Below are 27,014 nucleotides of genomic sequence, written 5' to 3' on the forward strand. Positions count from 1 at the left end.
AGTTGCTGTGCCTGGAGGTGTTCAAGCAAAGCCTGGATGAGGCACTTAGTGCCATGGTCTAGTTGATTGGATAGGGCTGGGTGCTAGATTGGACTGGATGAGCTTGGAGGTCTCTTCCAGCCTATCTGATTCTATGACTCTATGAACATATGTTTTACTAGGTATGCCTTTGGAAGGGCAGAAGCAGCTTTCCATGGCAGCATTGAGAAGAGTATCCAGGCAGCTCTATTTTCCATGACATTTTTCCCACAGAGCTAAAATGTCTTTCAGTTACCTGACAGAACTTCCATTAAAAAAACCACAACTGTTTAAACCAAATCTGTAGTGTCCTTGTAGCTTGCCAGGTACTGATTCATTCTTTGTGATAGCTTTGGTCAAATGATTGCAGTTAAAAGTCTTTTCTGAGGTTACCAAACCTGAAACACAAAACTCTCTGAGCTGTCACAGTGCCTGCCTTACAGGAGAAAGGGAAGTCTTAGCAGGTTGCCACCTGCTTCCCACTTGCCAAGTCTCCTTGAAACCCATCTATGCCCATGGATTTGCTTACAGCTGGTTTGAAGAGATCTGCATTTATCAGAGCAATCTAATTAGGTCCTTTTATTAGGGTAGAGCATGTAAATGTTTGTGGCAATGGGGATTAACAACTCAGCTTTTTCCTTTCTCTTTTAGAGTCTCACACACTCTAATAGATGCCAGCTCTTAGCTAAAGCATTCCAAGCTGTCTGTGCTTGATCTCCGGAAGCAGCAACTGCTGTCCTTGCTGCTCCTTCCCTGCTGTGATGATTCCAACTGGTAAGCAGTCCTTGGCCAGTAATTTCTGTGACCTGTTTTTTCTATCTTCTCTGCTCAGAAAGTTTCCATTGGATTGACTTTATCCATCCCATAAACTGTTTCCCATGTGATTTCTGCAAACAATATTTAGCTTCTAATTCTTTCAGAAACAGTTCAGTGATTTCATTACCCTTTTTTTGCATGTGCTGCTAGACAGCATGCCAGTATGGCAAGGGGCTCAGAGTGTTCATTCTTTGCTTCAAGCTAAGGTCAGTGAAGTGCAGGTCCTGTTGTCATATCCCAATCTTAGCAGCCAGGCTGGAGGAAGGAGACTTAGAATTCCTGAGGTGAGGGAAGTTCATCAAATCTGTGACATAGGAAACTTTTACTGAGTAAACCCAAGGCAATCTAAACACTTGGGACATGGTTTAGTGGCCATGGTGGTCTTAGGTTAATGGTTGAACTTGATGATTTTAGAGGGCTTTTCCAACCAAGACACTTCTATGGTGCTTCATGGTGGGGCAAATTAAATTTGATTGATTGGTAATTAGCTCTGGGAGTTAGAATGAAGCTATTTTGCTGACTGTGGGCTCTTGTGCAGCTAATTATTACCTTTTTCTTTTACTGTTGGCTGATAGCCAAAATTGGTGCCCTTTTGTTTGACCTAGCTTGGAGGAAGATTAGAGGAATGTGCTTTGGTTTGTGGAGAGTATATTCGTGGCTGAGTTGGTTTCAATATTACTGATCTCCTTTTGTGATCAGGTTCCTGCCTGGTGCATGTGGGGCAGGCTGTGGATGGAATCTACCTGGACTTGAGCACAGCCTTTGACACTGTCTGCCACCACAGGCTCCTAGCCAAGCTGGCAGCTCATGGCATGGACAGATTCACTCTGTGCTGGGTCAAGAACTGGCTGGATGGCAGAGCCCAGAGAGTGGTGGTGAATGGTGCCACGTGCAGTTGGCAGCTGTCACCAGTGGTGTGCCCCAAGGACTTCAGCCCTCAAAGCAGTTCCTTCAAAGTCTCCTCTGCTAAACCCTCAAGCAGCCCTCATCAGAGCAGCCCTTCCTACACCACTGACTAACCATGGCAAGCTGACAGCAGCCTTTTTTTGTGGCACCTCAGTGGTTTCAATCTTGCAGCCAGTTCAGTGCTGGGCACTGCAGAGTTTGGAGTTTACCAAAAGCACTGTACTAACAAGTGATCCCTTTCCTTCATGGATACATGGTGGAGGCAACAAATCTCACTCCCTGAACCAGCTACACCCTAAACAGCTCCAGTTTGGGTGCATAAAACGGGAGATTGCTGGGCCAAAGGCCCAGTGAGCTGATGAATCACACCCTACTGAGGCAGAAACACTCCTGTCTTCTTTCAGAGGGTTGTCTCTGGTGGCCCCAGAGCTGCTGACAATCTTGGAGACACTTGAGAGGTCAGAAAACACTCCCTTGGGTTTTGTGATCCAGCAATCTATCCCATGCCCTCTGATAACTGAGTGAGGGCAGGTGATAGGATGAGAGACAACAGACTGAGGCTCGAGGAGGGGAGATTCAGCGTGCAGAGTAGGAACAAATTCTTTCCAGTGAGGTTGGTGAGACACTGGAAGGGGTTGCCCAGAGAGGTTCTGCATGCCCTCTCCTCGGAGGTGTTCTGGGCCAGGTTGGATGAGGCCTTGAGCAACCTGGACTAGTGGGAGGTGTCCCTGCCCATGGTAGTGGGGTTGGAACTGGATGAATTTTTGAGGTACCTTCCAACCCAGATCATGGACCATTACTTCCCAACCTCAGCTCCTCCCAGCCTCAAGCCATTCCTGAGGCAGCCCCAGTGCCTCTAGGAGATGCTGAGCCCAGTGGTGTCCAGGCCCAGCTGCTGCTCTGCAGGCCAGCCAGGCGCAGGTTTGCAGCACCAGGAGCAGAGCAGCAGACACAGGGCAGAGCACCGACGGACACAACCCTGGCTTGCAGCACGGTAGGGCTCTGAGCAGCCTGCTCCAGTGGAGGATGGGCTGCTCCCTGCAGGGCCCTTGGCCTAGACGACCTGCAGCGGTGCCTTCCCACTCAAACCACTCTGTCACTCTGCTTACTCTTCGCTTGAGCAGCACCAAGGTTGCCACCAATGTGAGCAGCCTCTGGAGGTGCCTCGAAGTTGAGCCCGGGAGAAAACCCCTTCCTGCTGCAGCTTCTTCCCTTGCAGCCCTTTGCATTTTACCTCCAAAAGCTCCTTGGCAGACCATCTCCTCTGCACATCCACCTCCAGGCAGTGCTGCAGGAAGTCCAGCAGCTCAGCTGACAGCTGCCCTGGGTTCTGCAGCTCTGGGCTCCCCTTGGTGGCTATCAGGGTTCCCACCTGCAGAAGAAGCAAAGACAGGGCTTGATCTCTTTCTCTCGTCCCCACCAATGTTCACACAGCCCCCTCTTTGCTTTCTGAGCTCCAGTTTCCAGAGGCAGTTTCTTCTCTGGCAGAGGGTCAGAGGTGATATTGCCAAACCAACAAAGAGCCCCTGGTGCAGCCACAGGCATACCAGCATCAAAATGGCCTGGCCTTGACAGGTGGCTGCTGTGGCTGACCCACTCACTGTGAACTACAGCAGCAGAAGCAGATTTGACTGCCACCAAGCAAAGGTGCTCCAATGTCCTGCTCTCCACTGGATACAAATGGTCACCAGGTCTGATCAGAGCCATGAGCAATCCTAGCCCTGTGCTGAGGAGCGAGCCATGGGCACTGCTGGCAGTTTGGGAAGACTCCCTTGCCTGGAACTAGGCTTGGGAGACTTCACTTGAAAGCTCCCCAGTTGGAGACACCTGCCCTTGGAAATCTCTCAAGACACAGCCCAGGAGAGTTCCAATCCCCAGGGCAAGTGTCCAGGCTGGCACATTTTCATCTGCCTCTGTGTCGCCTCTGCTCCGAGGGTCCTCTCCTAACGGAACGCAAGCTGCACACTGCTGCTGCTGCTGTGCTCCAGTGCCATGGGCAGAAGCAGGCCTTGGGGGACCAGTTCCAGCTGCTGTGACCAAGATCTTATCTCAGAGCAGATACAGCAGTGGCAGCTGCTTGTGTGCACCTTACCCTGCTGTACTGTTCGTGGCTGTAAGGTGGTTCTTCTTCTGCCATCTCGATGGCAGTAATCCCAAGGGACCAAATGTCCACCTTGGGACCATAAGGCTCCCTCTGAACCACCTCTGGCGCCATCCAGTGAGGGGTCCCAACGCACTCCCTCATCTTGCTGTTCTCGGAGGTGAGCTGAACACAGAGTCCAAAGTCAGCTGAGGAGAGAAACAGGCTTGTTAAAGCAGCTAGGATGATGGAGCCAGGCACCAAGCAGCTCTGGGCACTTCCTTCCTCTCCACCCTTCTCTGCTGGCTGGAGCTGCCCTCTCAGCTTGCAGCAGAGCTCAGTCCACGAGCACAGGCACCACTTTTGGGTAACTGCCAGTCAGGCAAGAGCAGCCCCACAGCAGCCCTGCAAACACTGCCCCTGCCCAGGGACACCTACCCACTTTGACGGCCCCGTCCATGCCCAGCAGGATGTTGTAGCTTTTGATGTCACGGTGGACGATGCTGTTGGAGTGCAGGAAGTCCAGGCCCTGCAGACACTGACAGAGCAAAGAGAAACACAAGGGTCAGAAGGAAGGACCTGATTCCATCAGTGCAGAAAGGAAATGGCTCTGAGGGGTTGCAGTTCTAGAGGACTTGTGAGCAGTGCCAGAAGACTGTGCTGTCAAGAGGCACAGCTGGCTGCTCCAGCACTTGCACAGCAACAACCTTCTAAAGGAAGGCACAGCAGCTTGTGCAAGAGAAATGTCCATTGCTGCAGACTCTCCCCTGAAAGCAAGGCAGCACAGCATCTGCTGCTGCAGCTCTGCTACCTCCAGCCAGCTGACAGACCCTGTTTTGCCCAGGCAGGCAAGTCCCTTCCTTCAGCATGAAGGGCATCACGTTGGGTGGGAGGCTGCATGACACAGACTGGGTGGTTGGGCTCTACAGCAGACTTGAAAGAGCCTGGTGCTCTGGGAAGGCTGGGAAGAGCAAAACTGCCACGACCCAGAGAGAGCACAGTAAGAGGATAGAGGAGTGGAGCAGCTGAGAGCAAGAAGTGCAGTGCTGCTGACAGGCAGGGCACTTCAGATGTCCTTTCCTCTGCGTCTTGTAAAAGCAAAGGAGAAACAGAAGCCTCTCGAGAGGACATGGCTCATGTTCTCACCACTTGCTGCCAACCACCCTCCTGTGCACATCACCCCGCGGGTCCCTCACCTCCCTACAGATGGCTGCTGTCTGCTCTTCCTCTATCCACAGCTCCAGGACAACATCGGCCAAGGACCCTCCATCCAGGTACTCCATCCCAATCAGCAGCTCCTCACCTGCCATGTAGCTGAGAAGAAAGCAATGGCAGAGGAGATCAGCAGCAGTGAACTCATCTGTAAACTGGCTGGCAGGATGGGGACCACCACTGACGTGGTAACACAGCTCCTCACCTGTCTAAGTAGTTGACAAGGTTTGGGCTCTTGTTGCCCTTGATGAACCTGATTTCATTCAGGAGAACCACCTCTGCCTCTTTCTGGATGTTAATGTGCTTGATAGCCACCTGCAGTGGCATGGCAAAGCAGGAAGGGAGCAGCCTGTTGCAGCAGCTCAGAAGGAACACACAGCGAGTGCCGCTGGAGCGCCACAGCCGAGCTGTGCCAGACTGGCCTGGTGTTGGCCACGGCAGCTCAGGACCTTGCTTCACAACCTCCTGCTTCTCTGCTGCCTTGGCTACTAGCTACAGGACATAAGGCCACCTACATTTGGCCTTGTAAACCTCTACAAATGCTCTTCAGATGTGCAGCCATAGATCTCTCCCAGCACTGTCTGGCCCTGCATTCTTCTCAGCTGGACCTCACTTAGCACCTCAGCCTCAGAGCAGTCCTAAAGGGATCAGGAGAGCATCTCTCTGCAAGGAGAAGCTGAGAGACCTGGGGCTGTTCAGCCTGGGGAAGAGAAGAGTGAGAGGGAGACCTGGGGCTGTTCAGCCTGGAGAAGAGAAGAGTGAGAGGGAGGCCTGGGGCTGTTCAGCCTGGGGAAGAGAAGAGTGAGAGGGAGACCTGGGGCTGTTCAGCCTGGGGAAGAGAAGAGTGAGAGGGAGGCCTGGGGCTGTTCAGCCTGGGGAAGAAAAGAGTGAGAGGGAGGCCTGGGGCTGTTCAGCCTGGAGAAGAGAAGAGTGAGAGGGAGGCCTGGGGCTGTTCAGCCTGGGGAAGAGAAGAGTGAGAGGGTATCTGATCAGTACCTGAAGAGTAAGGGTCACTGGGATGGGGCCAGACTCTCTGCAGTGCTGCCCAGTGGTAGGACACGAGGCAGTGGACACAAAGTAGGGTCCAGGAGCTTTCACTTCTACCCAAGAAAGTACTTCTTTACTGTGAGGGTGCTGGAGCACAGACCAGGCCTGCTCACAGACATGGTGGAGTCTCCTTCTCTGGAGAGACTCCAAACCCACCTGGATGCCATCCTGGGCAAGCTGCTCTAGGTGAACCTGCTTTAGCAGGGGAGCTGGACTGGGTCACCTTCAGAGGTCCCTTCCAACCCCACCGTTCTGTGAAGATGAGTTTGTTTCACCTCCTCCCACCTGCTGGCAGTTCAACAGAAACTGGTTGAAGGGCCCTCCCCAGCAGGACTAGAGAGGACAGGAGGGGAAAGAAGCAAAAGGCAAAGGACAGGGAGACTCCAGAGAGAGCAGGGAAATGCAGCTGCCTCTGCACCCTCACCCCATAGCTGCTCTGTGCCTCACAGCATTTCTGTTCTCCAGCTCCATCACAAAGCCTGACAAGACTGAAACACAGCTCTCCAGACCTGCACACTGGAGGAGAGCGACGCCCGCTAGCAAGACGAAGCTAGGACAGGGTGGCAGACCAATTAGGGGGGCCCGAGGCTGACAAAAAGAGGGCCAGCCTTCGTCACTGCAAGGGGGGCAAGCGGGACGCCGCGTCATGGATAAAGAGGTAGCCCTTTCCTTGCTGTCTTGCTTTCTTGAAAAGCGCAAAGTGAATTTTAATACCAAGTATTTGCCAGGACTTTGTGCATATGGCTATGCTAAGGGTTTTTTTAAAACCCCTGAGTCATATTTTGATGCAGCAGAATGGAGGGCTTATGTTGCAGCCTCTCCCGCACCGGACAGCACTAGGCACCCGCTAGAAAAGATTGTTGAACAACAGGCACAGGCATTAGCAGCTTTAGCCCCGATTGGATCGGCAGGAGGAGCACACTATTCTGTGAGCCGAATGAGATGTTTCCGCTGCGGGAAGATAGGTCACCTTCGCTCTCAATGCCCAGTATCCAGCGTACACTGTAGCAAATGCGGTGTGAAAAACCACTCTGCAGCTGCCTGCCGGCGATCGGGAAACGGGGGGAGGAGCACGAGGAGCAACCACGCGCCGACACAAATGGCTGCTCCAGTAACCTACAGCCAGCCACCAGGGGAAGCCTCGGCGTGGACCTGGCAACAGCAGTGGAAACCACCTTAATCGACAATAAGCCCCAAAAGATTCCATCCACCTTAAAGGGGCCAGTGACTATTAACGGCCAAGCCTGCGGGGGTATACTTCTGGGGAGATCATCAGCATCTATAAGAGGACTGTTTGTTTTGCCTGGAGTTATTGATTCGGACTTTGAAGGAACTATCCAAATCATGGTTCAAACGGACTTTCCACCAATACATATTCCTAAAGAAAGCAAGATTGCTCAGCTCGTCCCAATTCCATGCCTGCTACAATCAGTAACTCCTCTCTCACCACAACATCAAGGAGAAAGTGGATTTGGATCGACCGGAGGTATGGCACTATTAACTCTACAACTGGGACAAAGACCTGTGGTGACAGCCAACTTATCAAATGGACTAGATGGATTACAATTACCGATGCTTGTGGATACAGGTGCAGACATTACCATTGTTGACAGAAATCAATGGCCTACACACTGGACCACTCAACCCTGTGTAAAAGGGGTTGAAGGGGTGGGTGGTACAGCTGAAGTACGACGATCCACTCAACGTCTGCAGCTCACCATTGATAACCGAACTGCCAACCTCTATGTGACTGTAATGCCTCTACCCAGTGGTGTCAACGGACTAATAGGGAGAGATGCTCTCTCTCAGCTTGGACTGGTCATTACAAACGAGCGTTGTTTTTATTAGCGGCCACTGAGAGGCAGCCTTTCCCCATTCGACTAAATTGGCTAACAGACAAACCGATATGGGTGGAGCAGTGGCCGCTTAAAGCAGAGAGGCTGCAAAAGGCACACGAATTAGTCCAAGAACAACTAGCAGCAGGACATTTGATTCCTTCCACTAGCCCATGGAATACCCCTATTTTCATCATTCCAAAGAAATCAGGCAAGTTTCGACTGCTCCAAGATCTTCGAGCAATCAATGACCAGATGCAAGCGATGGGAGCATTACAGCCTGGCTTGCCAACTCCCACTATGCTGCCTGAAAAATGGCACTTACTGATCATAGACCTAAAGGACTGGTTTTTTACTATTCCACTACACCCGGATGATTGTCAACGTTTTGCCTTTACCCTGCCATCACTGAATAGGCAGGCACCAGCGAACCGTTACCAATGGACTGTGTTACCTCAAGGCATGAAGAACAGCCCCACAATCTGCCAGCTTTATGTGGACAATGCATTGCGACCACTACGAGTACAGTGGCCGACTACTTCTATTTATCATTATATGGATGACATTCTCTTTTGTCAAGAAGCTCCATTTAGTGAAAGACAATTATCACAAATTGCAGCAGCAATGAGCAAACATGGATTACAAATTGCCCCGAATAAAGTTCAAAGAATATCGCCTTATTTGTACCTCGGATGGAAGATTTCAGATTCAGAAATCCGGCCACAAAAGCTCACTCTGCACACGAACATTACGACACTTACAGATGCACAAAAACTAATGGGTGACTTACAATGGCTCCGACCAGTTATTGGATTTTCTTCAGAAGACTTGGAAAAACTTAGGCCTTTGCTTCAGGGCCGTGACCCTGCAGCTACAGTGCATCTGTCCTCAGACCAGAGAGCCATCATTGATAAACTATCAGATCAAATTGCCCAAAGATGGGTCAGTCGCCTAGACCCACGAGAACCTATAGACCTGCTTATTCTACCATCAACCCATACCCTCATGGGCACAGTTTGCCAGAGCAAAAACAAAAAGGGGGAGAGTCTAAGGATCCTGGAATGGATTTTTACGCCCTTACAACCAAAGACAATGATTCAACAAAAAGTTGAGAATTTGGCAGAGTTGATAATTCGAGGAAGACGTCGTATACTGCAGATTAGTGGCACAGAGCCGAACACCATATTTCTCCCTATCAAAAGGACTGACTTGGAGCAAATGCTCTGGCAAACTCCTGCATTACAATTGAGTCTACTGTCCTGTCCTGCACATTTATCCACACAACAAATTTCATCTCCCACGCTAAAATGGATGAGTCAGGGTGAATGGTTACGCCAGGGGAAGAGATCACCATGACCACTGCCAGATGCCATCACTGTGTACACCGACGCCGGGAAGAAATCGAAAACAGCCGCAGCTACATGGTGTAAGAAAGAAACCTGGAAGCACCAACTACTAAAAGGCCAACCTGGGGACTCTTTACAAACACTGGAGTTAGCAGCAGTAGTTTGGGCTCTTTCGTGATGGATGCAAGAACCACTAAACATAGTGACTGATTCTTTGTATGTAGCAGGAATCTTGGAGCGCATAGAAAGTGCTTTTGTGAAGGACATATCAAATGTTCATTTAGGGCAGCTGTTGAGAGCTATGCAAAGTGCAGTGCAGCAGAGAACAGAACAGTATTGCATGATCCATGTACGTAGTCATAAATGGGACATAGGTTTGGGAGAAGGGAATGCAAGAGCAGATGAGTTAGTTTCTACGGTTGTTCCCCTGGGTGAGTTCACACTTGCACGAGAAGCACACCAGAGGTTTCACCAAAATGCAAAGGGTTTGCACAACCAGTTCAAAATCACAATGAATGAGGCTAAGGGTATAGTTCAGGCTTGCCCTGAGTGCAGCCATCATGGTCCGGGTTTGGGTATTGGGGTGAACCCTAGGGGAATGGAAGTGTTGCAGTTGTGGCAAATGGATGTCACACATGTTCCAGAATTTGGAAGGCTGAAGTATGTCCATGTTACGATTGATACTTATAGTAAGTTCATCTGGGCCACAGCTCAGATGGGTGAGAAGGCATTGCATGTTCAAAGACATTTGACTGTTTGCTTTGCAGTGATGGGAGTACCAAAGGAGATTAAGACTGACAACAGACCAGCATATGCCAGTGAAAGGATTAGGCTGATGTTGCAAGCATGGGATGTGAAACATACTAGAGGAATCCTGAATTCACCTACGGGACAAGCAATAGTAGAAAGAGCAAATCAGACCCTGAAAAGGTACCTTCAGAAGTACCCAGAAATTGCTGATCCAGTTGAGTGTTTAGCAATGACCCTCTTTACCCTTAATCATCTATGCATCTTTTCTGATCAGGATGTGCCTCCAGCAAAAGTGCATGGTGGTACAGTAGAAAAACAACCATACAAAAAAGTCCAGGTTATGTATAGAAATCCTAAGACAGGTATGTGGGAGGGGCCTGCAAAGGGGCATAGGATACATTTCTGACTCTACATCAACAGGTCCATTTTGGGTTCTGGCGCAATGGACAAAGACTGCCCCTTCTACTGATCCTGTCGCTACTTCTGGGAGCAGTGGCCAATGTGATCAATCGAGGCTCAGGGGTGACCTTATTGCTGTCTACAACTACCTGAGGGTGGTTGTGGCCAGGAGGAGTTTGCTCTCTTCTCTCAAGTGGCCAGCGCCAGAACGAGAGGACACAGCTTCAGGCTGCGCCAGGGGAGATTTAGGCTCAAGGTGAGGAGAAAGTTCTTCACTGAGAGAGTCATTGGACACTGGAATGGGCTGCCCGGGGAGGTGGTGGAGTCGCTGTCCCTGGGGCTGTTCAAGGCAAGATTGGACGTGGCACTTGGTGCCATGGTCTGGCCTTGAGCTCTGTGGTAAAGGGTTGGACTTGATGATCTGTGAGGTCTCTTCCAACCCTGATAATACTGTGATACTGTAATACTGTGATACTGAGTGAATCTCCAAGCGAACATGTGGGTGACGTGGGCAAACCAGACGGGTAATATGGACTTCTGTCTGAGTCTGCAATCAGCTACTGAGCCTTTTAAAACATGTCTGATAGGACTACCAGGATTCGACCCAGAAGACTTTAAGGACTATGTGCTTCTGATTGTGCTGCATTACTGATAAGAGGGCTGAATGTAATCTTGCCCTGAGACCCACAAGAACTAGAGCTGTTAGGGAGTTGAAAGATAGGGAACTTGTCCACAACTAATTGGACCCAAACTTGTTTTGCTTTTGGGACAAAATATCAGGGAAATTTGGGATATTTGGCTTATAGGAAAGTGTCACAGCAGTGGACAGATGTATCGCCATGAAAACCTTATTCTTGGGGTAATGGTAGAGAATATTGTGGTGCAACACCATGGATGAGTGGGGAGCTAAAAAAGAGGCCGGCACTGGATGCTGTGTATGGTGCGGGTGTAGGGCAAACCTTGTGGAATAATGGGTCAGCCAGAGCACTTCCTAACAACACCTTCCTTATCTGTGGAGATCATGCCTGGCAAGGGATCCCAAAAAATGTTATAGGGGGTCCTTGCTATCTGGGGAAACTCACTCTATTCGCACCACTTAGAAGAGATTGGTTGAACATGATACAAGCTGCTTCTCCGAGAGGGGAATCATGCCGAAAACAAGCTACAAAGTGGCACAATCTGAAAGCAGACTGCAATGACAATGTACAGTTATGGTCAATAACTGCAAATGTTTTTGTTACTGCATTTATTCCACATCTTGCTATAGCACAAGCAGTGAAGCAGTTAGAACGACTGACATGCTGGTCAGTCAAAGAAGCAAATGCTACTACTCAGGTTTTAGAGCAATTACTACCAGATCAGAACAGCTTAAGACATGCACTACTACAGAACAGAGCAGCTATAGACTTCTAATTATTAGCGCAAGGCCATGGTTGTAGTGATTTTGAGGGAATGTGTTGCTTTAACCTCTTGGATCATGGGGAGTCCATCCACAAACAGCTTGCTTGGATGAAAAATCATACTACCTGCATTGTTGCTAATGAAAACCCTTTCGACCAGTGGCTAACATCAACCTTTGGAGGTTTGTCTCCCTGGATACTACAGCTTATTAAGGAGGGCCTCCGCCTGCTGGGAATAGTACTGCTTATGCTTATATTACTACGCGTAGGATATGGATGCATCATGAGGGGTGTGGATCAAGTTACCAGGGGTACAGCCCTGCTTGCCCAAAAACAAAAGAGTGGAATTGTTGCAGAATGGCTAAAGGAAAATGGACATGACTTAGAGGTGGGCAAGCAGGATGATTATATAGAACTTAATTAAGGCTGTGCTAGGCCACACTGAAACAAAGACCACACTGAAGAAACAAAGGCAGCATTGAAGAAACAAAGGCAGCATTTAATATAGTCAGCTAGGGAGGCACTGTCCTTGAGGAGTCAGCAGGCAACTCAAGCAGAGCAGAATCCAGCTAACCCTGAATGAGATAAGAAAGTAGGTTTGCTGCTTGCAGCTGCACATAGCAAGTAGGTGCACCATGCAAATGGGGTATTTAGAGATTCAGCCATTTAGCTCCTTACTTGTATGCATATATTATCTGTAACACATATAAGCGCGTGGCTACTAAATAAAGTTGTCACTCGCTTTTGATCCACACTGGATTGTGCAGTGTCCTTGCATATTTGAGATTAGCCCTTCTCCGTGAGATCTGCCTCACCACAGTCCCTGGAGGTGTTCAGGAAAAGACTGAATGAGGCACTTAGTGCCATGGTCTGGTTGACTGGATAGGGCTGGGGGATAGGTTGGACTGGATGATCTTGGAGGTCTCTTCCAACCTGGTTGATTCTATGATTCTCTTGGCTCTAAAACTGCAACTTGTGCTCAGAAGGAACCTGCCCAGGGCATTGCCTCTGCCTTAGCTTCTTCTGACCATCTCAGGAGAAACTGGCCCCAGGGTTGCAAAGGAGGCTGAGGATCAAGGCCTGGAGGGCTTTGCAGGGAGGATGCTGCCCCTAAGGGTCCATAATAGATAATGGAGCCCAAAGTTCCTGCCCAAAGCAGCTTCAGAACCACTTCTTGCCCCATGCTCTCAGCAGTCTCCCCCTCACTGTTGTGGAGGGGAAAATTAATTGATGTGAGAGGATATTTTTCAAAATGAATATTGTTTATTGAAGTTGCTATTCAGAGCTCTGCCACCCCTACCACTGATTTTAATAATATTTTGATTCTTACGCAGTTGAAAGGTAGGAGACCCCTGCAGAGGGACCTGAACAGGCTGGATAGATGGGCAGAGGCCAAGAGGATGAGATTTGAGAAGGCCAAGTGCAGGGTTCTGCACTTTGGCCACAACAAGCCCAAGCAGAGCTACAGGCTGGGGCCAGAGTGGCTGAAAGCAGCCAGGAGGAAAGGGACCTGGGGGTACTGGTGGATAGTAGCTGAATATGAGCCAGCAGTGTGCCCAGGTGGCCAAAAGAGACAATGGCATCTTGACCTGCATCAGGAACAGTGTGGCCAGCAGGACAAGGGAGGTTATTCTTCCCCTGTACTCAACACTGCTCAGGCCACACCTTGAGTGCTGTGTCCAGTTCTGGGCCCCTCAATTCAAGAGAGATGTTGAGATGCTGGAACATGTCCAGAGAAGGGCAACAAGGCTGGGGAGAGGCCTGGAACACAGCCCTGTGAGAGTAATGTGTCTGTACAGGCAGGACAGGGCACCCTTGTGCTCCACAGGTGGCCTTTGGGCCACTGTCTCCAAAGGTGGCCTTGTGGCCACTCATCCAGAGAGAGTAATGTGTCTGTACAGGCAGGACAGGGCACCCTTGTGCTCCACAGGTGGCCTTTGGGCCACTGACTCCAAAGGTGGCCCTGAGGCCACTCATCCAGAGGGAGCAATCTCTGCTGGGGCAGGACAGGGCACCCTTGTGCTCCACAGGTGGCCTTTGGGCCACTGTCTCCAAAGGTGGCCTTGTGGCCACTCATCCAGTGGGAGCAAAGTGTCTGCTGGGGCAGGACAGGGCACCCTTCTGCTCCACTGGTGGCCTTTGGGCCACTGTCTCCAAAGGTGGCCCTGTGGCCACTCATCCAGAGGCAGCAAAGTGTCTGCACAGGTAGGACAGGGCACCCTTGTGCTCCACAGGTGGCCTTTGGGCCACTGTCCCAAAGGTGGCCCTGTGGCCACTCATCCAGAGGGAGCAAAGTGTCTGCTGGGGCGGGACAGGGCACCTTTGTGCTCCACAGGTGGCCTTTGGGCCTCTGTCTCCAAAGGTGGCCTTGTCGCCACTCATCCAGAGGGAGCAAAGTGTCTGCTGGGGCAGGACAGGGCACCCTTGTGCTCCACAGGTGGCCTTTGGGCCACTGTCTCCAAAGGTGGCCCTGAGGCCACTCATCCAGAGGGAGCAAAGTGTCTGCACAGGCAGGACAGGGCACCCTTGTGCTCCACAGGTGGCCTTTGGGCCACTGTCTCCAAAGGTGGCCTTGTGGCCACTCATCCAGAGGCAGCAAAGTGTCTGCACAGGCAGGACAGGGCAGCCTTGTGCTCCACAGGTAGCCTTTGGGCCACTGTCTCCAAATGGGCCTTGTGGCCACTCATCTGTGATGGTTTGGGGGTTACCCCGTCCCTCCCACACTTTTGAATTTGCCCCAGCTAACTCAGACGGACCCTGGGAATATAGATGAAGCAATTTATTTACAGCTAGCAGAATTTACAAGCAGCTATTTACAATCTATACAGTTATATACAATTATATACAGAAATATACAAAGGATAAACAATACAAAAGCACAACTCCCCTCCCAGAAACCTGAGTCCCCAGGAGGGGCTCTCAAAGCACCCCAACACCTCCCCCGGCCCTCTCAACCTTACCCCAGTTCTCAGGAAGAAAAGAGGTGCAGCCAAGAGGTTAGGGAGCAAGGTTAGTAGGAGCAGGGTTAATGAGATGTGACCAGGTCTAAGGCAAAAGCAAGAGTGAAGGACAAAATGGAGAAAAAGTCTTTCTTCTTCCCAGAGTTCTCAGCGTGACTGTGTGAGAAGTTGACATCAATTGTTTTCATTTCACTGCCTGTTATCTAGTTCTGTTACCAAAACATTCCAGCTTGCTTCTAAGTAGCACAATCCACCCCTGTCTACTTCGCTCAGAGTATCGCTGAGAATTATCCAATCTAATCTAAACCAATATTTACACTAAAACAATATATACAAGTTCAGTTCACACTTCAATCAGATGTAGGTGATTCAAAAGCTCAGGACAGGGACTCCCAGGTGACGTTGGGTTCGTGCTCACGTGCTGTAGATTCTATCGTAGATTCTTTCAGTGTTGGGCGCCGGTGTTACCTAGAACAGAAAACTCCTAACAGCTTGAATTTAAACTCTCTCAGCTAAGGTTAAATTTCTCTGTGGAATACACTGGATTTCACCATTCTCCTGCATTACCCAGTAGGTATGACCAGGACCTTCAGCAGACACCACCCCTCGGACAGGTTTCCCTTCGCCCGAAGGAGAAAATACCCAAACAGTTTTCCCTAACAGATTCTTCTCACGTACAACAGGAACTTTATCACCGTCTACTGTTTGGACCAAATCTGATTGTGCAAGTCCTGCTCTGTTTACTAAACCTCTACTATTTACCAACCAGGTAGCTTGTGCTAAATGTTTGTCCCAGTTTTTTAGAGTTCCACCCCCCATGGCTTTTAGGGTGGTTTTCAGCAAACCATTGTAGCGTTCAATCTTCCCTGAAGCTGGTGCATAGTAGGGTATGTGATAGATCCATTCAATACCATGCTCTTTGGCCCAGTTTTTCACAAGATTGTTCTTGAAATGAGTACCATTGTCTGACTCGATTCTCTCTGGAGTTCCATGTCTCCACAAGATTTGTCTCTCCAAACCAACAATGGTGTTAGGTGCAGTAGCATGTGGAACTGGATAGGTTTCCAACCATCCAGTGCTGGCTTCTACCATCGTTAGCACATACTGCTTACCAGAACGAGATCGAGGTAAAGTGATGTAGTCAATCTGCCAGGCTTCACCATACTTGTACTTTGACCATCTCTCACCATACCATAAGGGCTTGATTCGCTTAGCCTGCTTAATAGCAGCACAAATGTCACAGTCATAGATGACTTGGGTGATAGCGTCCATGGACAAGTCAATTGACCTATCGCGAGCCCATCGGTATGTTCCATCTCTGCCTTGATGTCCAGATGAGTCATGGGCCCACCGAGCTAAGAACAGCTCACCTCGGTGTTTCCAGTCAAGGTCAATGTCAAGATCAGAGTTGGTATCAACTTGAGCAATCTTAGCAGCTTGGTCTGCCTGCTGGTTGTGTTGATGTTCCTCAGTGGCTCTGCTCTTAGGCATGTGTACGTCTACGTGCCGCACCTTCACTGGAATTTTCTCCAGCCGTGCATCAATGTCCTGCCATAGATCAGCACACCAAATAGGCTTTCCTTTCCTCTGCCAACCATGCTTCTTCCAGTCCTTTAGCCAACCCCATAGAGCATTGGCTACCATCCACGAGTCGGTGTAGAGGTAAAGGATAGGCCAATTCTCACGTTCAGCCACATCAAGAGCAAGCTGGGCAGCTTTTACCTCAGCGAACTGACTGGATTCTCCTTCTCCATCTCTCACTTTGGTAACTCTCCTGGTTGGACTCCAGACTGCTGACTTCCATATTCGCTTGTTCCCAACAAGGCGACAGGAACCATCTGTGAACAAAGCATAGTTCTTTTCCTGATCAGAGAGATCACCATAGGGAGGAGCTTCCTCAGCTTGAGTTATTTTCTCCTCTGGAGGTTTGGCACAGTCTGTGCCTTCCGGCCAGTTGGTGATCACCTCCACCAGACCAGGTCGGTCAAGATTACCCATTCATGCTCGTTGGGTTATCAAAGCCATCCATTTAGACCAGGTTGCATCTGTGGCATGATGTGGTGATGAACCTTTGCCCTTGAACATCCAGTTAAGAACTGGCAGTCTAGGAGCTAAAAGCAATTGTGACTCAGTTCCAATCACTTCAGAAGCTGCTTTCACTCCCTCATAGGCTGCTAGAATCTCTTTCTCTGTTGCAGTGTAATTTGTCTCTGAACCTCTGTAACAATGTCCCCAGAAACCAAGTGGATGACCACGTGTCTCATTTGGAGCTCTCTGCCAAAGGCTCCAAGTTGGACCATTGTCACTGGCAGCTGTGTACAGAATGTTCTTAATGTCTGGACCAGATCGCACAGGTCCCAGTCCCACTGCATGGACTACTTCTCGCTTGATCTGATCAAAGGCTGCTTGTTGTTCAGGTCCCCACTCGAAATTGTTTCTCTTACGAGTCACATCATGCAGAGGTTTGACAATCTGACTGAAACCAGGAATGTGTAGTCTCCAAAATCCCACCACACCAAGAAAAGAAAGTGTGTCCTTCTTACTGGTGGGAACTGCCATGGTAGAGACTTTGTTAATCACATCCTGAGGAATGTAACGGCGACCATCCTGCCACCGCACTCCCAGAAACTGAATTTCTCTGGCAGGTCCTTTGACCTTGTCTCTCTTAATGGCAAAACTGCTTGCAACAGAATGTCAATGATTTTGTTACCTTTCTTGAAGACTTCCTCAGCAGTTTGGCCCCACACAATGATGTCGTCGATGTACTGGATGTGCTCTGGAGCTTTACCTTTCTCCAGTGCATTGTAGATGACTGAGTGACAGATGGTTGAGCTGTGTTTCCACCCCTGAGGCAAACGGTTGAACTGGTACTGGATTCCTCTCCAGGTGAACGCAAACTGAGGCCTGCACTCCTTTGCTATGGGAATAGAGAAGAAAGCATTAGCAATGTCTATGGTTGCATACCATTTAGCCTCCTTCGATTCCAGCTCATACTGGAGTTCCAGTATGTCCGGCACAGCTGCACTCATGGGTGGCGTCACCTCGTTGAGGGCACGAAAGTCAACTGTCAGTCTCCAGTCGCCCGTAGGTTTGCGCACAGGCCAGATGGGACTGTTGAAAGGTGAATGAGCTTTCTCGATGACAGCCTGACTCTCCAATTGACGAATCAGCTGATGAATGGGCAACAAAGAGTCACGGTTAGTTCTGTACTGCCTGTGATGAACAGTTTGAGTTGCAATTGGCACCTCCAGGTCCTCTATGTCATGATGTCCCACAACTGCAGATTCATCAGAAAGTTCAGGTCTAATGGACAATTTCAATTTATCATCCTCAATCTCTACAGATGCTATTCCAAAAGCCCATTTATGACCCTTAGGATCTTTGAAACAACCTTGTCTCAAAAAGTCAATTCCCAAAATGCAAGGCGCATCAGGACCAGTTACAATAGTATGTGTCTTCCACTCTTTACCAGTCAAGCTGATCTCAGCTTGTATTTTAGTTAACTCTTGAGATCCACCAGTGATTCCAAAGATAGATATGGACTCTGTCCCTTTACAATTGGATGGCAATAAAGTACACTGAGCACCTGTGTCAACTAAAGCCCTGTATTTCCGAACTCTTGAACTGCCAGGCCACCTAATGAACACATTCCAATAGATTCGGTTCTCTCCACTATCCCTTTCCTCCTCCTGGCTGGAGGCAGGGCACCCCTAATGCTGAACATGGCATGTAGGGTGTACACAATGATTGGTGGTGTTGTGAGAGGAACTGCAACTGTTGGAACAATTGCAGTTGCTCTCGGGAGCTGAAGAAGTGACAGCTACCTTTCCTGGCATTGCTGCCTCTGTTTCTGCCACTCTGCAGATCCCTGACTCTCTTTGAAAGAGCTGAAGTAGGTTTACCATCCCATTTGTTCATGTTCTCACCGTATGTGTCACGCAGAAGTATCCACAGTGACGCACGTGATTGCTGCTGTCTGGGTGGAATTTGTCTCCTCCTGGGCTGGAATTGCCTTGCAGGAGGTGGGCGTCTGTTCCTGACTGCAGAAACATGCACCCATTCAGATGATGCAGGAATGGTATCCTTTACCAGATTAGAAATTGAGGTTGTAAGATCCTCCTTCAGTTCTTTCATATTCTCCTTAATGCCATCTCTAATACCATCTTTAAGCTCTGTAGTCATAGTCTTTATGGCACAGATTATACCAGAATGTGACAAGCTGTCCTCAATCTGCCTGAGCTGGTCAGTGAACTCACCAACAGTGAAAGACCTTCCATTATCACTCCTTGCTAGAAACTTACTGGCCAAGATGTTAGCATAGGATGAAGGAGCAAGCTTAATCAGCTTCTTCATGAGACCTGTTCCCAAAGGAATATCATCAGGTTCATGAGTGCCATGATCTCCATAAAGCACTTCCTTCACAGCAAACTCCTTCAGAAGCTTAATTCCCTGCTCAACGGTGTTCCATTTCTTGGCAGCTCATGGCAAATCATCTCGGGAAGGATATCTCATAGCCACAGCCAACAAAAGGCGTGTCCACAAGCTAACCCTACCAAGAGGACTTGCTAGGTGTTTGTCCACTCCACTCTCCTTAGTGGAGTGGTCCCAGCTGCTTGGCAGACTTGTCTCCTACCTGCAGAGCATTAGCACCAATGCCACGGCATCTCACTAGCCAGCTTAGGATTGGCTCACCTGATTCCCTTGTGTATTCTTTCCTAACTTTCCTGACCTCTCTGAGTGGATCCTTTGAGCCTTGGATGTCATCTTACTCCTCTTCCTCCTGTTGTTCTGGTGGTGCCTGGCCTAACACAATCTTCCTCATAGCACTCCTAAACTCATTGGAACCATCCTTTCTCCTGGCAGCTAACCTCACAGCGCTCCTCTCACTTGAGTATTGATGTCTCAGCGTATCTGCAAGGTCTCGCAGACTAACTATCTCCTCCTCCTCCTCTTGCTGCTGATCACCAGAGGTCCCCTGTCTGACATCCTCCTGTGAACCACTCTTTGTCTTAGCTTTTGCCTTAGCAGGTGCCAGAAGGGCCTGAGCAGCAACAGACTTGGATGTGTCTGCTGGAGGATTTGAATCTTTAGGAGTCTGACCTGGAGCTTGTGAGTTCAAATCTGCCTTGCTTTTAACGGAGGATTTTGGTTCTGGTCTGCTGGCTGGAGGTTCGAATTGGCTGAGCTGGTGTCATTAGGATTTGGACTGACTGGGCTAGCATTACTAGCACTAGTAGGATTGTTTGCCTGTCCTCCTGGGATGCCTGCCAACCCTGAGGTGTTATCATTTTTGCTAGGGACATTCTGATTTTGGGTACCTGCCTGTCCTCCTGAGGCTCCTACCGAACTCTGTGGATTGTTGTTGCTTTTGTTATCATTGTTTATGATAGTGGTGGGAACATTGGCTGTGTTCCCAGCACTTGGAGAAGGAGGGGCAGAGGCTGGCACGGGGGAAGCCGATAACTGTGTTCCCTTGTTTTGCTGTGAAAGAGACTGCTTCTGAGACACAGAAATTTTCCTAGCTCTTACAGAAACTGGTTTTGAATTTTTCACCAATAATGCCAAAATTAATATGAATATTAAAATCATGAGGCAAATATTAAAAATTGTGAGAAGAAAAACAGTTTTACACGAGCATGTGCCTATACAAACAGTTGGAATTCCTGTCTTAGGCTGAATAACTCTCATTAGAGCCATATTTAAAGCAGAATTTCCATTGATTGTCACATTATTGACCAGAGCTCCTGTAATGTCCTTGGTAATATTCTCAGAGATATTAAAACCAGCATAACCAAGAATAAAATCACCCCAGCTCCAGAACATATCTGAAACCTTAGCTTTAGCCTTATTATAAGCCAGATCAATGAAATAAGCAACAATTTGACCTTTTAACCAACTAAATGCCAAGAAAACAAAACCAGACCAGAGCAATGCACCAACCAAATACAATAGCTGCTTGATTAGCTTCATCTTAATTCCCAGAGCTAATTTCCAGTCACTCAAGAATATCTAGCCCCACGTTGGGAAAGCCAAGTAAAAATGTGATGGTTTGGGGGTTACCCCGCCCCCCCACACTTTGTATTTGCCCCAGCTAACTCAGACGGACCCTGGGAATATAGATGAAGCAATTTATTTACAGCTAGCAGAATTTACAAGCAGTTATTTACAATATATACAGTTATATACAATTATATACAGAAATATACAAAGGATAAAAAATACAGAAGCACAACTCCCCTCCCAGAAACCTGAGTCCCCAGGAGGGGCTCTCAAACCACCCCAACACCTCCCCCCGGCCCTCTCAACCTTACCCCAATCCTGAGAAAGGAATAAAGGTGCAACCAAGAGGGAAAGAAGCAGGATAAGGAAGCAGTGATGTTAGAAAGATGTGTCTTGGTCTAAGGCAAAAGCAAGAGTGAGAAACAAAAATGGAGAAAAAGTCTTTCTTCTTCCCAGAGCTCTCAGCGTGACTGTGAGAGAAGTTGACATCAATTGTTTTCATTTCACTGCCTGTTATCTAGTTCTTTTAACAAAACATTCCAGCTTGCGTCTAACTAGAAGAGTGTGACATCAAAATACTTTCCATGACGTCACACAATGGTCATTGTGACATCACACAATTCACGCTGTGGCGTCACATAATGGTCTTTGTGACGTCACACAATGCTCTTTTCGACGTGACACAATGGTCTTTGTGACGTCAAAAAATGCTCACTGTGACATCACAATGCTTTCTGTGACGTCACACAATGGTCTCTGTGACGTCACACAATGCACTCTGTGATGTCACAATGCTTTCTGTGACGTCACACAATGGTCTTTGTGACGTCAAAAAATGCTCGCTGTGACATCACAATGCTTTCTGTGACGTCACACAATGGTCTCTGTGACGTCACACAATGCACTCTGTGACGTCACACAATGGTCTTTGTGACGTCACACATTGCTCACTGTGACATCACAATGCTTTCTGTGACGTCACAGAATGGTCTTTGTGACGTCACACAATGCTCACTGTGACATCACAATGCTTTCTGTGACGTCACACAATGGGTTTTGTGACGTCACACAGTGCTCACTGTGACATCACAATGATTTCTGTGACGTCACACAATGGTCATTGTGACGTCACACAGTGCACTCAGTGATGTCACACAATGCTCACTGTGACATCACAATGCTTTCTGTGATGTCACACTATGGTCTTTGTGACGTCACACAATGCTCACTGTGACATCACAATGCTTTCTGCGATGTCACACAATGGTCTTTGTGACATCACACAATGTTCACTGTAACATCACCATGCTTTCTGTGACATCATACAATGGTCTTTGTGACATCACACAATGCTGTCTCTGATGTCATAATGCTTTCTGTGACATCATACAATGCTCAGTGTGACATCACAATGCTCTCTGTGATGTCACACAATGGTCTTTGTGACATCACACAATGCACTCAGTGAAGTCACAAAATGGTCTTTGTGATGTCACACTATGCACTCTGTGACATCATACAATGGTCTCTGTGGTGTCAAACAATACACTGAGTGATGTCACACAATGGTCTTTGTGACATCACACAATGAACTCTGTGACATCACAATGCTTTCTGTGACGTCACACAATGGTCTCTGTGACGTCATGCAATGCTCCCTGTGACGTAACACAATGCTTTCTGTGGCATCACACAATGGTCTCTGTGACTTCACACAATGCTCACTGTGATGTCACACAATGCTCACTGAGACATCACAAAGCTCACTGTGACATCACACAATGGCCTTTGTGACATCACACAATGCACTCTGAAATGTCACACAATGGTCTTTGTGACGTCACAGAATGCTGACTGTGACATCACAATGCTTTGTGTGACGATACACAATGCACTCTAAGACATGACACAATGCTCAATGTGACGTCACACAATGGTCTTTGAGACATCACACAATGCTCACTGTGACATCACAATGCTTTCTGTGACGTCACACAGAGGTCTTTGTGACGTCACACAGTGCTCACTGTGACATCACAATGCTTTCTGTGACGTCACACAATGGTCTTTGTGACGTCACACAATTCACTCTGTTATGTCACACAATGGTCTTTGTGACGTCACACAGTGCTCACAGTGACATCACAACGCTTTCTGTGACGTCACACAGTGCTCACTGTGACATCACCGTGCTTTTCTGTGATGTCACACAATGGTCTTTGTGACGTCACACAGTGCTCACTGTGACATCAAATGCTTTCTGTGAGGTCACACCATGGTCTTTGTGACGTCACAAAATATTCACTGTCACATCACAATGCTTTCTGTGACGTCACACAATGCTTTCTGTGATGTCACACAGTGCTCACTGTGACATCAAATGCTTTCTGTGAGGTCACACCATGGTCTTTGTGACGTCACAAAATGTTCACTGTCACATCACAATGCTTTCTGTGATGTCACGCAATGGTCTTTGTGACGTCACACAATACACTGTGTGACGTCACACAGTGGTCTTTGTGATACCATACAATGCTAAGTGTAACATCACACAATGGTCTTTGTGACATCACAATGCTTTCTGTGACGTCGCACAATGGTCTTTATGACGTCACACAGCGCTCACTGTGACATCACAATGCTTTCTGTGAGGTCACACTATGGTCATTGTGATGTCACACAACGATTTTTGTGACGTCATACAATGGTAATTGTGACGTCACAAAATGGTCTTTGTGACTTCACACCATGCTCACTGTGGCATCACAATGCTATCTGTGACGTCACACAATGGTCTTTCTGACGTCACACAATGCTCACACTGATATTAGAATGCACTCAGTGATGTCACACAGTGGTCTTCGTGATGTCACACAATGCTCCCTGTGACGTCACAATGCATTCTGTGACGTCACACAATGGTCTTTGTGATGTCACACAGTGCTCACTGTGACATCACAATGCGTTCTGTGACGTCACACAGAGCTCACTGTGACATCACAATGCTTTCTGTGACGTCACACAATGGTCTTTGTGGCGTCACACAATGGTCACTGTGACATCACAATGCTGTCTGTGACGTCTAAAATGGTCTTTGTGACGTCACACAGTGCTCACTGTGACATCACAATGCTGTCTGTGACGTCACACAATGCCCACTGTGACATCACAATGCTTTCTGTGATGTCACAGAATGCTTTCTGTGACGTCACACAGTGCTCACCGTGGCATCACAATGCTTTCTGTGATGTCACACAATGGTCTTTGTGACGTCACACAGTGCTCACTGTGACATCACAATGCTTTCTGTGATGTCACACCATGGTGTTTGTGACGTCACACTGTGCTCACTGTGACATCACAATGCTTTCTGTGACGTCACACAATGGTCTTTGTGACGTCACACAATGCTCACTGTGACATCACAATACTTTCTTTGACATCACACAATGGTCTTTGTGACGTCACACAATGCTCACTCTGCCATCAAAATATTTTCTGTGACGTCACACAATGATCTTTGTGACATCACACAATGCTCAATGTGACATCATAATGCTGTCTGTGTCGTCACACAATGGTCTTTGTGACGTCACACAGTGCTCACTGTGACATCACAATGCTTTCTGTGACGTCACACCATGGTGTTTGTGACGTCACACTGTGCTCACTGTGACAACACAATGCTTTCTCTGATGTCACACAATGGTCTTTGTGACGTCACACAATGCTCACTGTGACATCACAATGCTTTCTGTGACGTCACACAATGGTCTTTGTGACTTCACAGTGCTCACTGTGACATCACAATGCTTTCTGTGACGTCACACAATAGTCTTTGTGACGTCACACAGTGCTCACTGTGACATCACAATGCTTTCTGTGGCGTCAAACAGCGCTCACTGTGACATCACAATGCTTTCTGTGACGTCACACAATAGTCTTTGTGACGTCACACAATGCTCACTGTGACATCACACTGCTTTCTGTGACGGCACACAATGGTATTTTTGACGACACACAGTGCTTGCTGTGACATCACAATGCGTTCTGTGATGTCACACAGTGCTCACTGTGACATCACAATGCTTTCTGTGATGTCACACCATGGTATTTGTGACGTCACACTGTGCTCACTGTGACATCACAATGCTTTCTGTGACGTCACAGAATAGTCTTTGTGACGTCACACAATGCTCACTGTGACATCACAATGCTTTCTTTGACATCACACAATGGTCTTTGTGACGTCACACAATGCTCACTCTGCCATCAAAATGATTTCTGTGACGTCACACAATGCTTTCTGTGACGTCACACAGTGCTCACTGTGACATCATAATGCTTTCTCTGACGTCCACTATGGTCTTTGTGACGTCACACAATGCTCACTGAGACATCACAATGCTTTTTGTGACGTCACACAATGGTCTTTGTGACGTCACACAATGCCCACTGTCACATCACAATGCTTTCTGTGATGTCACAGAATGGTTTGTGTGACGTCACACAATGCTCACTGTGACATCACAATGCTTTCAGTGACGTCACACAATGGTCTTTGTGACGTCACACAGTGCTCACTGTGACATCACAATGCTTTCTGTGACGTCACGCAATGGTCTTTGTGACGTCACACAGTGCTCACTGTGACATCACAATGCTTTCTGTGATGTCACACTATGGTGTTTGTGACGTCACACTGTGCTCACTGTGACATCACAATGCTTTCTGTGACGTCACACAATGGTCTTTGTGACGTCACACAATGCTCACTGTGACATCACAATGCTTTCTTTGACATCACACAATGGTCTTTGTGACGTCACACAATGCTCACTCTGCCATCAAAATGTTTTCTGTGACGTCACACAATGCTTTCTGTGACATCACACAGTGCTCACTGTGACATCATAATGGTGTCTGTGACGTCACACAATGGTCTTTGTGATGTCACACAGTGCTCACTGTGACATCACAATGCTTCCTGTGACGTCACACAATGGTCTTTGTGACGTCACACAGTGCTCATTGTGACATCACAATGCTTTCTCTGACGTCCACTATGGTCTTTGTGACGTCACACAATGCTCACTGTGACATCACAATGCTTTCTGTGATGTCACACAATAGTCTTTGTGACGTCGCACAGTGCTCACTGTGACATCAGAATGCCTTCTGTGATGTCACACAATGGTCGTTGTGATGTCACTCAATGCTCACTGTGACATTAGAATGCTGTCTGTGATGTCACACAATAGTCTTTGTGAGGTCGCACAGTGCTCACTGCGACATCAGAATGCTTTCTGTGATGTCACGCAATGGTCTTTGTGACGTCACACAATACACTGTGTGACGTCACACAGTGGTCTTTGTGATACCATACAATGCTAAGTGTAACATCACACAATGGTCTTTGTGACATCACACAATGCTCACTTTGACATCACAATGCTTTTATGACATCACACAATGGTCTTTGCGACGACATACAATGCTCACTGTGACATCACACTGCTTCCTGTGACGTCACACCATGGTCCTTGTGACGTCACACTCTGGTCACTGTGACATCACAATGCTTCCTGTGACGTCACACAATGGTCTTTGTGACGTCACACAGTGCTCACAGTGACATCACAATGCTTTCTGTGATGTCACACAATGGTCTTTGTGACGCCACACAATGCTCACTGTGACATCACAATGCTTTCTCTGACGTCACACAATGGTCTTTGTGACGTCACACAATGCTCACTGTGACATCACAATGCTTCCTGTGACGTCACACAATGGTCTTTGTGATGTCACACAGTGCTCACTGCGACATCACAATGCTTTCTGTGACGTCACACAATGGTCTTTGAGACGTCACACAATGCTCACTGTGACATCACAATGCTTTCTGTGATGTCACACAATAGTCTTTGTGACGTCACACAGTGCTCACTGTGACATCACAATGCTTTATGTGACGTCACACAGTGCTCACTGTGACTTCACAATGCTTTCTGTGACGTCACAGAGTGCTCACTGTGACATCACAATGCTTTCTGTGACGTCACACAATGGTCTTTGTGACGTCACACAGTGCTAACAGTGACATCACAATGCTTTCTGTGACGTCACACAGTGCTCACTGTGACATCACAATGCTTCCTGTGACATCATACAATGGTCTTTTTGATGTCACTCAATGCTCACTGTGACATTCACAATGCTGTCTGTGACGTCACACAATGGTC

General features: G+C 48.2%; 1 protein-coding gene across 1 annotated transcript in view; it reads right to left on the reverse strand.

Annotated features, from left to right (window-relative positions):
• Positions 1-1,132: 1,132 nt before the first annotated feature.
• LOC135174248 (uncharacterized) overlaps positions 1,133-27,014 on the reverse strand; it is a 51,516-nt gene continuing 25,634 nt past the window's right edge. Inside the window, exons 6-11 of the mRNA XM_064141469.1 lie at positions 5,238-5,347; positions 5,017-5,134; positions 4,259-4,358; positions 3,833-4,029; positions 2,975-3,112; positions 1,133-1,138 (exon numbers count right to left, since the gene is read on the reverse strand). Of these exons, the coding sequence (XP_063997539.1) occupies positions 1,133-1,138; positions 2,975-3,112; positions 3,833-4,029; positions 4,259-4,358; positions 5,017-5,134; positions 5,238-5,347 (669 nt within the window). The remainder of the gene's footprint in view (positions 1,139-2,974; positions 3,113-3,832; positions 4,030-4,258; positions 4,359-5,016; positions 5,135-5,237; positions 5,348-27,014) is intronic.

The sequence above is a fragment of the Pogoniulus pusillus genome, unplaced genomic scaffold, assembly GCF_015220805.1.
Source record: "Pogoniulus pusillus isolate bPogPus1 unplaced genomic scaffold, bPogPus1.pri scaffold_50_arrow_ctg1A, whole genome shotgun sequence".
Classification (NCBI taxonomy): Eukaryota; Metazoa; Chordata; class Aves; order Piciformes; family Lybiidae; genus Pogoniulus; species Pogoniulus pusillus.